This window comes from Neofelis nebulosa, chromosome 16 (genome assembly GCF_028018385.1).
Source record: "Neofelis nebulosa isolate mNeoNeb1 chromosome 16, mNeoNeb1.pri, whole genome shotgun sequence".
NCBI classification, from domain to species: domain Eukaryota; kingdom Metazoa; phylum Chordata; class Mammalia; order Carnivora; family Felidae; genus Neofelis; species Neofelis nebulosa.
In genome coordinates this window covers 28,222,621-28,234,918 of record NC_080797.1, presented here as the reverse complement: position 1 = coordinate 28,234,918, position 12,298 = coordinate 28,222,621, and the positions used below count along the sequence as shown (strand labels likewise).

General features: G+C 49.3%; 2 protein-coding genes across 3 annotated transcripts in view; both read right to left on the bottom strand.

Annotated features, from left to right (window-relative positions):
• The window catches only part of LOC131497780 (cytoplasmic phosphatidylinositol transfer protein 1-like), a 93,500-nt gene extending 84,676 nt beyond the window's left edge, over positions 1–8,824 (bottom strand). Inside the window, exon 1 of one of the 2 annotated variants that reach the window (XM_058704353.1) lies at positions 8,540–8,824. In XM_058704353.1, the coding sequence (XP_058560336.1) occupies positions 8,540–8,668 (129 nt within the window). In that variant the 5' untranslated portion in view covers positions 8,669–8,824. Of the gene's footprint in view, positions 1–4,166; positions 4,528–8,539 lie in introns of those variants that run through there. The other variant, XM_058704352.1, reaches the window with a different exon arrangement.
• Positions 8,825–10,672: 1,848 nt separating this feature from the next.
• LOC131497781 (reprimo-like protein) lies at positions 10,673–11,324 on the bottom strand. The gene has a single exon (XM_058704356.1). It carries the CDS (start codon positions 11,126–11,128, stop codon positions 10,673–10,675), a length of 456 nt encoding a protein of 151 aa, XP_058560339.1. The 5' UTR covers positions 11,129–11,324.
• Positions 11,325–12,298: the final 974 nt, after the last annotated feature.

Genomic DNA, 12,298 nt, shown 5'->3' with positions numbered 1-12,298 from the left:
ACGCTATTTGTAACAGCCCTAAAAGGAAAGCTACTCAAATGGCCCCAAAAGGAAAAGAATAAGTAAAGAGTGGCATATTCACATCATAGAACACTGTATGGCCAAAACAATGATCACACACACAATAACATAGACACAAATACAGTGTTGAATGGAAGAAACCTGATAGAGAAGACTACATACTATGTGATTCCATTTAATTAAGTTCCAAGAACATAAAAACTATCTCTGATGTTAGAAGTCAGGAGAGTGGTTACCCCGGGGTGGTGTGAATTCAGGATGAGGCATAAGGTGAGTTTCTGTGGTTTTGGCAACATTCTATTTCTTGATCTAGGTGTTGGTTATTATTTTAGTTTCCATACCAAATTACCACAAACTTGAATGTTTAACACAATAGAAATGTATCTCTCCCAGTTCTGGAAGCCCGAAGTCAGAACTCAAGGTCTCAGCAGGACCAGCTCCCCGCTGAAGGCTCGAGGGGACAATCCACTTCTCGGCTCTTCCAGCTACTGGTGGCCCCAGCTGTTCCTTATGGCTGGAACTCCCCCTTCTCTGCCTCTGTCTTTATGTGGCCTTCTCCTCCGTGTCTGTGTCTTCTCTCCTGTCTCTTATAAGGACATTTGCCATTGGATTTAGGGCCCACCTGGGAAATCCAGGACGATCCCATCTCAAGATCTCTTATCTAATTATATCTCCAAAGACCTCCCTCCAAATAAGGTCATATTCACAGGCTTCCAGGGACCACCAGTCAACCCATTACAGGGTGTGAAATTTTAGCCAGCAATGCATGCATGCACTTTTCTGGTTATATGCTACACATCTGTGAGGAATTTTTTTTTAAGTCAGCTTACAACTTTTTAGAGATAGATTTGTTAGGGCACCTTGGGGGGCGCAGTCAGTTGAGCCCCTGACTCTTGATTTCGGCTCAGGTCATGATCCCAGGGTCATGGGATGGAGCCCCGTGTTGGGCTCCGCTCGCTGGGCATAGAGCCCGATTGGGATTCTCTCTCTCTCCCTCTGCCCCACTCCCCCACTCACATGTGTACACACACTCTCTCTCTCAAAGAAAAAAAGCACTTTAGAAATACACTTGTTCTGGGGCGCCTGGGTGGCTCAGTCAGTTAAGCGTCCGACTTCAGCTCAGGTCATGATCTCGCGCTCACAAGTTTGAGCCCCACGTCGGGCCCTGTGCTGACAGCTTGGAGCCTTCGGATTCTGTGTCTCCCTCTCTCTCTGCCCCTCCCCTGATTGCACTCTGTGGGTCTCTCTCTCTCTCAAAAAGAAATACACATTAAAAAAAATAACAAATACGTAAATAAATAAAAGAAATACACTTGTTCACCCACCATGAGGTATCTTACACACATCTAACAAAAAAGACGACCCCTGGCATTTTGTTGGCCACACGCCCACAGAGTTTTGTCTTCTCACAACATCCCATCCCCCTTCTGATCTTAGTCGAATATACAGAAACTTCATAGCAACTCACATGTATGGTTTTATCAAGTGACTTTCCCCCACCTTCTACTGCCCAAAGTGATGACATCCTTTAGCAAATTACAAGGCAGGGGCCATCCGAGAGTCTGGGCTCTGCACCGTGTCAGCTCAGAGAACCGGGCTGTAATTTTAGACAGATGTTAGTGAACTTGGGAATTCCTGGTGTGTGGACGTGTGCCTCCAACCCCAGATGGCAGGGAAAAGAGCCAGGACTCCTCACCCAGATGACCCAGAAAACGTTTCTTAATGAATCGTCCAGCGTGACTCACGCTGGCTCCCACATCTGGCAGATCTGGGTTACATCACTCGCGGTCCTCAGTGTCCTGCGGGTTCCTGGGAACATGCCGCCCAGAGTCAAGTGCATCAGCTGCAGCGGCCGGCTGTATTCACACGCCTCTCTGCGTCATCCTGATGGCCACACGCTATGGGGCGGCTCCAGAGAAGGTGCCACCCCCCCACCCCAAGAGGCCACCTCCTCTTACTTTCCCATGGGCCTAAGAAGTCACCATGGAAGAAAAATGCCATGCCCGGAGGTGTCCAGGACAGAAGTGCATTCTCTGCTTTTCTACACTAACATCTCTGGCACCGTATCCCAACTGCATTAGCTTGTGTTAATCTGGAGAAGGGGGAAAAAAAAAAACAACACAAAACCCAACACACACACATAAAAACTTGGGCCATCCATATTCCTCGAATAGGCTCAGAGGAGGGGAGAAACAAACTGTACAGTATAAGCTTTGAAAGGATTCAGAAGATATATGATAAACAGCTCGTGGCAAGAGGCAAGGAGGTGACAATTTTCAGGGGGACAGGGACCTCTGGCACTCTGTTCCACTAGACCAAGTCCTGCTGTGTTCCCTCTATCACTTACAACGTCCCCAACACTCTCTAACAATCTGCCTGGCACCACATTCTTGCTTTATTAACTACGTATCCTGCAAGATCTTTATTTTGCATCCTTTTATTTACTGATCAGAACTGCCCTGAAGGCTGCTTCTGGGGCACCAGATCTCCCAGTAGCGCCCTATGGGGAAGTTCTTCATCCTCCTACTCATTACTAGAACATGACACAGTTCACATTCGTGAACTACAAGCCTCCCTTGTTCCACATCAATCCCCCCTGCTCATTCAGAGCATGTTACAGCTGGAGGGGATATCTTCTTTTAATCATTAATTTCATTCTTTATGGATCAGATGCTGATCCATATTCTAATTTTGAAGACCAAAAAAAAAAGGGGGGGGGGGGAGGGGGGGAGAAGAAAAGGCTATGATTCTTTTTTTTTTTTTTAACGTTTTTTTTTTTTTTTTTTAATTTATTTTTGGGACAGAGAGAGACAGAGCATGAACGGGGGAGGGGCAGAGAGAGAGGGAGACACAGAATCGGAAACAGGCTCCAGGCTCCGAGCCATCAGCCCAGAGCCTGACGCGGGGCTCGAACTCACGGACCGCGAGATCGTGACCTGGCTGAAGTCGGACGCTCAACCGACTGCGCCACCCAGGCGCCCCGAAAAGGCTATGATTCTGACAAGTGAAGTAATTCATCATCCCTGGCTAGATAATGACATACACGAGTATGACCCAGGTCTCCTCATTCTTGGATTCAAAATTACATCATGCAGCCTCATGAATTTAAACAAGCAAAAAAGTCAATTAGAAGACTTTCAAGTTTGAGCTGAGATTTACAAATCTGTAGATACGTTCTAAAGAAATAATCAGAGGGGACGCCTGGGTGGCTCAGTCGGCTGGGCGTCCGACTTCGGCTGGGGTCACGATCTCACAGTTCATGGGTTTGAGCCCCTATTGGGCTCTGTGCTGACAGCTCAGAGCCTGGAGCCCGCTTTGGATTCTGTGTCTCCCTCTCTCCCTGCCCCTTTCCCGTTCACACTTTGTCTCACTTCGTCTCTCTCAAAAATAAATAAAGATTAAAAAAATTTTTTTTTACAAGAAAGAACCAGAAAGAAGACATAAAGAGAGGGGTGAAGAAAACATTTATTTACGTGTGGTCATTTTCCTGGGTGCACATTAGACTTGCCTGCAGGCCTTCCAACCCCCACGCCCAGGCCAGGCCTCAAAGCAAATGAACTCAGAGTCTCTGGACGTAGGGTTGAGTTGTCAGCACGAAACCAGGTGACTCCAACGGGCAGCACCACTGATTTACTGGAGTTTAGGCCAAAACAGATGTGCAGACACCATAACCAGAGTTCTCAAAAGAAGAAAAAGGAAAGAAAAGAGGAAGAAAAGGAGGCAGGAGGAGTCATTTGTATGACTTCAATCTACTTTGTTCATCTCTCTGTGCTTTAGCGGGGGAATCAGATGTAGGGTCAAACTGAGAAGGTCTACACCGGCAATCTCAGTCCAAACAAGGCCAGCTTCCCCCACCAAGCTGATTACCACTGAGGCATGTAGGCAACAGGTGAGGGGAGAAGGAAACAGAGCAAGCAATCAAGTCCTGTCCTCTGAGGGTAGTCACACACTGTCATTATACTGTCTTTCTCTGTTTTCTTGTCTTTTTTCTTTTTTTTAAGGAGTCCATTACATATGACCTGGCAATTCCATTTATGGGCGCATATCCAAAAGAATGGAAAGCAGGGACCCAAAGAAATATCTGTATGCCCACGTTCACAGCGACATAATTCACAACAGCCAAAAGGAGGAAGCAATCCATCTACCTGTGCACAGATGAATGGATAAACAAAATGTGGTATATCCATACGATGGAATATTATTTGGCCTGGAAAAGGCAGGGTATTCTGACGCAGGCTCCAACATGGATGAACCTCGAAGATGTCATGCTGAGTGAAATAAGCCGGCCACAAGGGTCCAATACTGCGCTTACATATGGTACTTTGAATAGTCCAATTCATAGAGACAGAAAGGGGTATGGTGGCTGCTGGGGGGCTGGGGAGAGGGGAAATGGAGAGTTAGTGTTCAATGGGTACAGAATTATTAATGCTACAGATAGTAGCACTAGCAATAGAACAAAATGGATGTACTTAATACCACTGAAATGTACTTTTTTGAGAGAGAGAGAGAGAGTGCATGCATGCGAGTAGGGGAGGGGTGGGGGGGGGAGAGAGAGAGAATTTTAAGCGTGGAGCCTGATGGAGGACTCAATCTCATGACCACGATATCATCATGACCTGTGCCTAAATCAAGAGTCAGACGTTTAACTGACTGAGCCACCCACGTGTCCTGAAATGTACCTTTAAAAATAGTTAAGGGGGTATATTTTGTTATGCGTATTTTAACACATTTTCAAAAATAAAAAAAATAAAAAATAAAAAAGAGCCCATGTCATGTCCCTCATTTACTTCTCTCTGGTGTTCACGGCAGTTGCTAAAGACAAAATCCCAAAGGCAGAGATATCGTCTGTTAAACTGCGAAGCCTGAGGTCAGTGTCCAACATACCCCAGGCCCCTGGAATCTATCTGGCAGGCCTGGCTGACTCAACAAAGAGTTATAAAGCCTCACAAATCCCCCAGGGCACGTGGAGGCCCGGCTGGCAGGCCTTGCGTTCCATGTTATGTAACAAGCAGGTTGCCAACTTTCAAACAACACGAGGTGAATTCCGATGTGCTCCACGTCTGGGATCAGCCAACTGGTGATTAATTCCCAAATAACTCCATATGGGGCCTAGTCCTAATTCCCAGATGCAGTAGTCCCACCTAATTTGTGAGTTGAGAAATCTCAGGTCTTCTCTTTGATAGGGATCGACTCGAACGTATTTTGAAAGAGGGGCTTATCTTTCTTCTTTTCCCTCCTTTCTGCTCAGTATTCTAGAGGCAAAGAAAAACCCCAGCAAGAAGAAAATGCCTCTAGCGACTGCTCGGAGCTGCCTGGCAATCCGAAGCTTTCAAGCGAGTAAGGTTTCTCCTTTACGGACATCCCTGAAACAGGCAGAAGAAAAACATGGCAGGTGTTCTCTGGTCAGTGATCCTAACTCATTCCCTCAATCAGTCTGTGATGATCCTATACAGGGAATGACATATGAAGATGTTTTCTAAGGGAAGGCACGTCAGCCCTAGAGGCGGGTCACCAAGCACATGTGTCTGAGCTCTGGCCAGGTGTCTAAATAAACCCGGGGCCCCACAACAGCTCTCCCACTCGGCCGAGAAAGTCTGTCCCAATGATTCACCATGAAGCCCAAAGTTTAGCAGCTGGAAGAATGTACACTTTCCTCTTTCTTAAGAGTTTGCAAATTAACAGTTCTGCCAGAAGCCAATCATTCAATGGGAGTTGGATTAAGTCCTTGGACACCCTTCCACTGAGCTCAGACAGACACAGGAAAACACTCACTGGTTTCTTTGGCATAAAGTTCTGCAAAATAAAAGAAATTTCTCTAAATGTGAGTAATAACAGAAAAGGCGGGAGGCTCTTGTTCGTGGAGGGAAAGGGAAATCTACCTTGAATGGTGTGACTCGTGTATTCTGAGGTCTAACTTGTGCTCGTATACGTTTTTTTCTATGTAGGTATTTAGGAATACATGCCACAATACTCTTTAATATACAACATACAACTTTGGGGACTCTGGATGAGAGCCTGAAGGGTGAGGGTTTCCTGCCTCTGAATCGCCACCACCTTCCCTGCTCCTAAAGCACAGCCTGTCAGTCAACTATAGTCCTCGTTACATGTCTGGATTCAAAATGCTATCTCCCTGCCTCTCCCTACACTCGTGTTTGCCCCCATCTGATTGTCCTCAGGTGGAAAGGAGAAGACCCCCTGGCTCACAGTTGCCACTCATGCTTCATGATTTCTACAAGGCTCTCTGGAGTCTATGGATCCAGGAAGTTCACGAAGTTCATGGACAGCAGTATCCCAGCGGCACACTGGTAACGACCTCCGGTCAAAGTCATCTTCTCATTAAGTCTTGGGGCGCAGACATAAGGCTAGCAAACTACGTATGGCCACAGGAGGAAAAAAAGGTGTGTTTTCCACCATTACTTCCTTAAAGGCATGCCAAGCACCATATGTAAGTTAATAATAGTCTATCCCTTCCTTTGCCCTTAAGAGAGAATTCAGCTCATGCAGTCCCACCATCACTATATATAAAGTGTTCATTATATACATAGCCCAACACTAAGATAATATACTCTATTCCAAAACACTGCCAAGACTCTGAGAGCATCTTCTGGCACCCTGAAACAGTGGAGTGACCATAAATTAGGTAAAAGGAGAAATTTCTTAGTACATTTCAGAAAAAAAAAATCAAAATAACCCCCAGCAACAGAATTTCATGTGTAAACAACTCTCACATGTTCAAGTTTCAGCTTAATCAACTGTGACTCTTGATATTTTATTTAATACATCTAGGAAGCATCACCAAAAGAATAATTTTAATATTGCTTCTAAATTCAATTAGAAGGGTTACATTTTTATGACAGTGTAACATTTGCAGGGCCCTTCTCTCATACACAAGTTATTAAATCCCCGCAGTCCCTTAATCCACACTGCAGACTAATCTAATGCATTTAAGCCGCCCTTGAGAAGCTATCCCTCAGCTCGTGGCTCGCCCAGCATGATAGCTTTCGCTTTTCTGACCTAAGAAGTCATTTTCTTTTCCCTCTTGACATCTTAAGAGTCATCTTTAATAATGTTTTTTTTTTCGTAGTTGCAATGTCTTTCAACTCCTGATGTTCCAGACTGACTTGGCAAGTCCATTCTTCTCTGATAGAAATACCCATCCGCTGAGATAGAGTGCCAGCTCTACCCAAGCACACCATCCAGCAGACACCCTGTTACAAAATCCACAAATCCAGATGAAAATCCAGACGCTTTCCAACACGCTCCACACATTTCCTACTGTGCCCACGACAGATGCTCCCAGTAGCACAGCCACCGGGAAACTGACAAACACACACAGGATGTAGCCAAGGGGTTGGGAGTGGGTACCCTGTGACCACACTACTAACTACTGAGAGAAGTCATGGGTCTCTCGGAGTCTCTGTTTCCCCATTTGTAAGATGGGAAGACTAGTTGTAATCACCTGCGTTGACACAATGTCCGAGAGTCAAAAGAAACCCTAGTACTCAGCATGATGTTTGAAGTTGTCATTAATTGTTAGTCTGCTTTCTTAGGGAATCGTTCTAATATTTTCATAGGTCCTGGGTCACCTCACTGGCTCACTCAGTGGAGTGTCCAGCTCTTGATCTTAGGGTCATGAGTTTGAGTCCCACATTGAATGTAGAGATTAAACTTATTAAATAATCTTTAAAAAAAATTTTTGGCGGGGGGGATGCCTGGGTGGCTCAGTTGGTTGGGCGTCCGACTTCAGCTCAGGTCATGATCTCGCAGTCTATGGGTTCAAGCCCCGCATCAGGCTCTGTGGTGACAGGTCAGAGCCTGGAGCCTGCTTTGGATTCTGTGTCTCCCTCTCTCTGCGCCTTCCCTGCTCGCACTCTGTCTCTCTCTCAAAAAGTAAATAAACATTAAAAAAAATAACAATAACAATACAATTTTGGTTTCACGGGTCCAGACTAATGGGCCAAGCAAGAACCACTAAGTCCTAAATTAGGGTTCCACCGCCTTTAATATTTTTTTTTCAGAACCAGGTCAGATATAAATTAATAATGACAGCCACCCCTAGAGAATTACACCAGCTTACGTGATGACTGAACTAAAGATGAATTCTTGGGTATAAAGTCAGGATGGTCCCAATTTAGAATAACAAAACGTGTCAACAGAGGCCTCTGTTTTTCATCTGGAAGACACTGGCTACAAATTATCTCAAGCTTAACAGAAATCTTAATTAGGCTGAGCTAGCGAGTAAGCATTAGCATGAGTATCCAGGACTCTGACAGCAACCTTCTGAGGTGGGTGCGGTGCCCATAGCGCGGGTAAGAAAACGGGATAAAGAAACCGGTTAATAGGGATGAAGAGAGCATAGAGAGCATGGCTAATCCACGACAACCAACAGCGTCGGCGACATTATAAAACTTACTCCTCTTCAGCTACAAACCGAGCTGTGTTTTGAAAATTGAGATCAATATGCTTTTCAAGCAGAAAAAGCACAACGTAAAGTACCAAGTCCCCTCAGGCTACCTACCAATCCAGGCGGTTGGCCCCTCTCTGTAAACGTCCCATTCGCCCCTTCTGCTCTCAGCTGGGTGGGTGGGGGATGCGTGGACGGGCAGATGGACGTACAGTCTTTGAAATCGATAAAACCAGAAGTCATAAAACATCTCCCAAAACATTTGCAATCATTAAACCGGAATCATGTCCCCAAAGAGACAATCCATCTTAATGTTGGTCAAAAGAACGTCAGTTAAGAAAATTATTTTACTGTACTGTTTTTCAGTTCTTTGATCACTTTATAATAAGGAAATATTTTATTTTTGTTGTCACTGTGCGAGTTCCACTCTCGGAGCTCTGAACAAGAGCTTAAAAAAGACAGGGGTGCCTGGGTGGCTCACGGTTAGGTGTCCAACTTCGGCTCAGGTCATGATCTCGCGGTTCATGAGTTCAAGCCCCACGTCAGGCTCCGTGCTGACTGCTCAGAGCCTGGAGCCTGCTATGGATTCCATGTCTTCCTTGCTCTCTGCCCCTGCCCTGCTCACACTCTGACTCTCTGTCTCTCTCAAAAATAATAAGACATTATGGGGCGCCTGGGTGGCGCAGTCGGTTAAGCGTCCGACTTCAGCCAGGTCACGATCTCGCGGTCCGTGAGTTCGAGCCCCGCGTCGGGCTCTGGGCCGATGGCTCGGAGCCTGGAGCCTGTTTCCGATTCTGTGTCTCCCTCTCTCTGCCCCTCCCCGTTCATGCTCTGTCTCTCTCTGTCTCAAAAATAAATAAACATTAAAAAAAGAAAAAGAAAAAAAAAGATTCTCTCTCTCTGGGCTGGCATGTCACCTCCCCCACCCTTTAGGTACAGGTGTGACCTTGAGCCCCTTGCCTAACCTCCTTGGGCCTCAGATTCACCACCAGTGAAAGGTTAAGTAGGGATAATGCTAATATCTGCCTCAAAGGATTGTTATGAGGACGAAATTGAATAATGCCCAGTTTTAGCCCTTCCCCAGATCAGACGCTTGCAGACAGTGGAGCCACGCACTCGCCCTTGGCCGATGAGTGGCATCTTTCTAGCCCGTTCACACCGCTTTACTCTAATTCTGCATCTCCAAGAGGTGCCTGGGTTCTGGGCAACGGGGTATCTCATAATGGGGGACTGAAAATTCCCTGAATACAGCTGCATATGGAGGTCATTTTCTGCATTTTAAATGTCCTGGGTCCTCCGCGCCACAAAGCCCTCTCCCACCCTTGCATCCCCCCACCCCCACCCCCGGGCAGCAAGGGCATTTCTTCCCACTACTCCTGCTCCACACTACAAGGACGGTGTCCAAGCAAGCCCTTAGATGGGGCTTTGGCCTTGTAATTTACCTAGATCTAGCGCCCCACCAACCCCCAGATTAAATTTTTATTCACTGTTCTGATATATTAATTTTGCTTTTCTTCCCTTTTGCAGGTAAGTCACTGATTTTTCTTTTTTTTCCCCCTCACGGAATAGATTCCAATTTCCCAAAGATTTCAATAATCTCCCCAGCTGTCTGGCCACCCCGCAGGACCTGCCCGTTCCCCTCCAGGACTACGGCCTCCTGGCCTCCTCCAAGTGGGGTCTCAAGAGCCCCCCACCTACCCCCCACGGCTCCGCAGTCAGGCGGCCAACCCGCCTGTGAGGTACACAGCGCACCCACCCCGCCCCAGCCAACACACCTTACACTTACACACACACTCCGTGAAGAGTTGCGAATGGGAAGCCGCCGGAAGCCCGACGGCAGCAGGTTTATTACCACGGTTCTTTCCAAATGCAAAATCCGGCCCACGAGCTCAGGGATTCGGATTCCTCAACTTGCCGCACCCTGCAACTCACCCGCACGCGGACGCGTCTACGTACGCACAAAACTCCCCCGCACGTGACCTCAGCCCCACGCAGCCTCCCACGACCTCTCCCACCCCGCTACGCTGAAGCGCACACTGGACCGACCCGGGTGTGGAAGTCCCTTCCCGCGCCACCGCCTCGAGTCTCACCGTGTCCCCGGGCCGGGGCGCCCCGAGGCCCGTCGCTGTTCCTTGCGCGGCCCTCCAGGCGGCGGCGGCGGCGGCAGAGCCCGGGAGGGGCACGAGGGTCCGGGTCTCCCTTCTCGTCCGCTTGCGGCCGGGCTGGCGGGGACGGGCCGAGGCGGCCTCAGTACAGCCCCAGGATGGCGGCGCCCACGTCCTTGGAGGGCCGGCGCTCCTCCACCAGAAAGTTGCTCATACTCTCCGACTTGATGAGCAGGTTGCAGCCCAGGAAGAACACGCCGAAGACCACGGTGAGCGACAGCACGCAGAGCACAGCGATCTGCACCACGCGCGACACCCACAGGCTGCGCTCGTCGGGCGCCAGCCCCGCGGGGACCCCGTCGGTGGCGGCCAGCGGCGCGCCCCCGGGGCAGCAGCCCAGCCACGTGCCCAGCCCGTGGCTGCGGTTCCCCAGGGTGGCCCCGCCGCCGCAGCCGCCCAAGCCGCCCGCCGCCTCCAGGCCGCTGTGGTTCAGGAAGGTCGCGTTCATCGCGGCTCGGCGCCCGGGGTCTCGGCGCGCCGGGCGGGGCGCGCGGGGAGGCTGGCCGGCGCCTGCGCTCTCGGAGATGCTGGGGTCCATCCGCGGGCGGGGAGAGGGGAAGGCGGGAGGCCGCCCGCGCGCCGGCACCCCTCGGGCCGCCTGGCCCTGGGCACCGGGCGGGAAGCGGCGGCCCGGAGGAACGAGCAACAGGCTGCGCGGGAGCTGGATCCGGAGAGCCGAGCGAGGGTCGCGGTTACCTGCTGCGCGGCTCGCCGGCCCCGCCGCCCCTCCCCTAGCAACGGCCCCGCCCCCTCCCGCCTCCTTCCTGCTCCCCCCCCTGCGGCGCCCCCCACCCCCACCCCCCCGGAGTCCTCTGGGTCCGAGAAGCGGGCAGCCCCGCCCCGGGGGCAGTGGCGGAGGGTTTCGGGCTGGGAAATCTCCCCGAGGCGCCCATTCCGGGAATCGGTGCTCGTGGCGGTTCAGCTCCTCCTGAAGTCGGCCCTAAATTTCTGCTCCGCTCTTTGGCTCCCAGTAGACCTTCCTGGACATCAGAGAAGTAGCTCTCACCCCTGGCGTTGGCTGCCCTCCTCTCTCCCTTCTCCATTGGGGCGGTGGCGCTGGGTCCGAGCGGTCCCGCCACGCCCCTACCCGCTCCTCGCTGCAGTCCCCAGGCTGAAAGCTGTGGCTGCGGGGCGTGCTGTCTTCGTCCTTCCCACCCCACCCCCATCCTGCCCCATTTGATTTTTTGTTTTTAATTCAAAAAGAAGTTATTGAGGTCTCCCCCCACCCCCGTTCCTTTTGGCAAAAAACGCACCATTGCAAACTAGAAAGTATGGATTAGCAAAATGAAAAAAAAAATCGAAAACCTCAAAATCCTACCCCCCAGAGTGTCGACGTTACCACCTTGGTACAAAATCTGGGCTTTTTTTCTTTGCGAGTCTCCATACATTTATTCAAATAGAGATGCATTGTTAGTACCTACTGTTTTGTCATTTAATTGTGTATCTTTTCGTAGTGATAAATATTCATCTACAACAGTGGTTCTGAATATTCTGGAGGACTTATTATGTCGGGGTTGGGGGCCCCAGAATGTGCATTACTAATACCCTCACAGGTGATGTTCATGCTGCTTCCGGGTCCTGCTTTGAGAACTACTGATCTGTAATACAATTTTTAGTGAAGGAATGGTGTTTCAAGGGTAGAGACTACTACCATGTATTTAAGGAAGATGTTTATTTTTGGATATTTCAGTTGGCCCCCTTTTTTTGC

Excerpts from the sequence above, each read along its gene's own strand:
- LOC131497781 (XM_058704356.1), bottom strand. The coding sequence starts at position 11,128 with ATGGACCCCAGCATCTCCGAGAGCGCAGGCGCCGGCCAGCCTCCCCGC.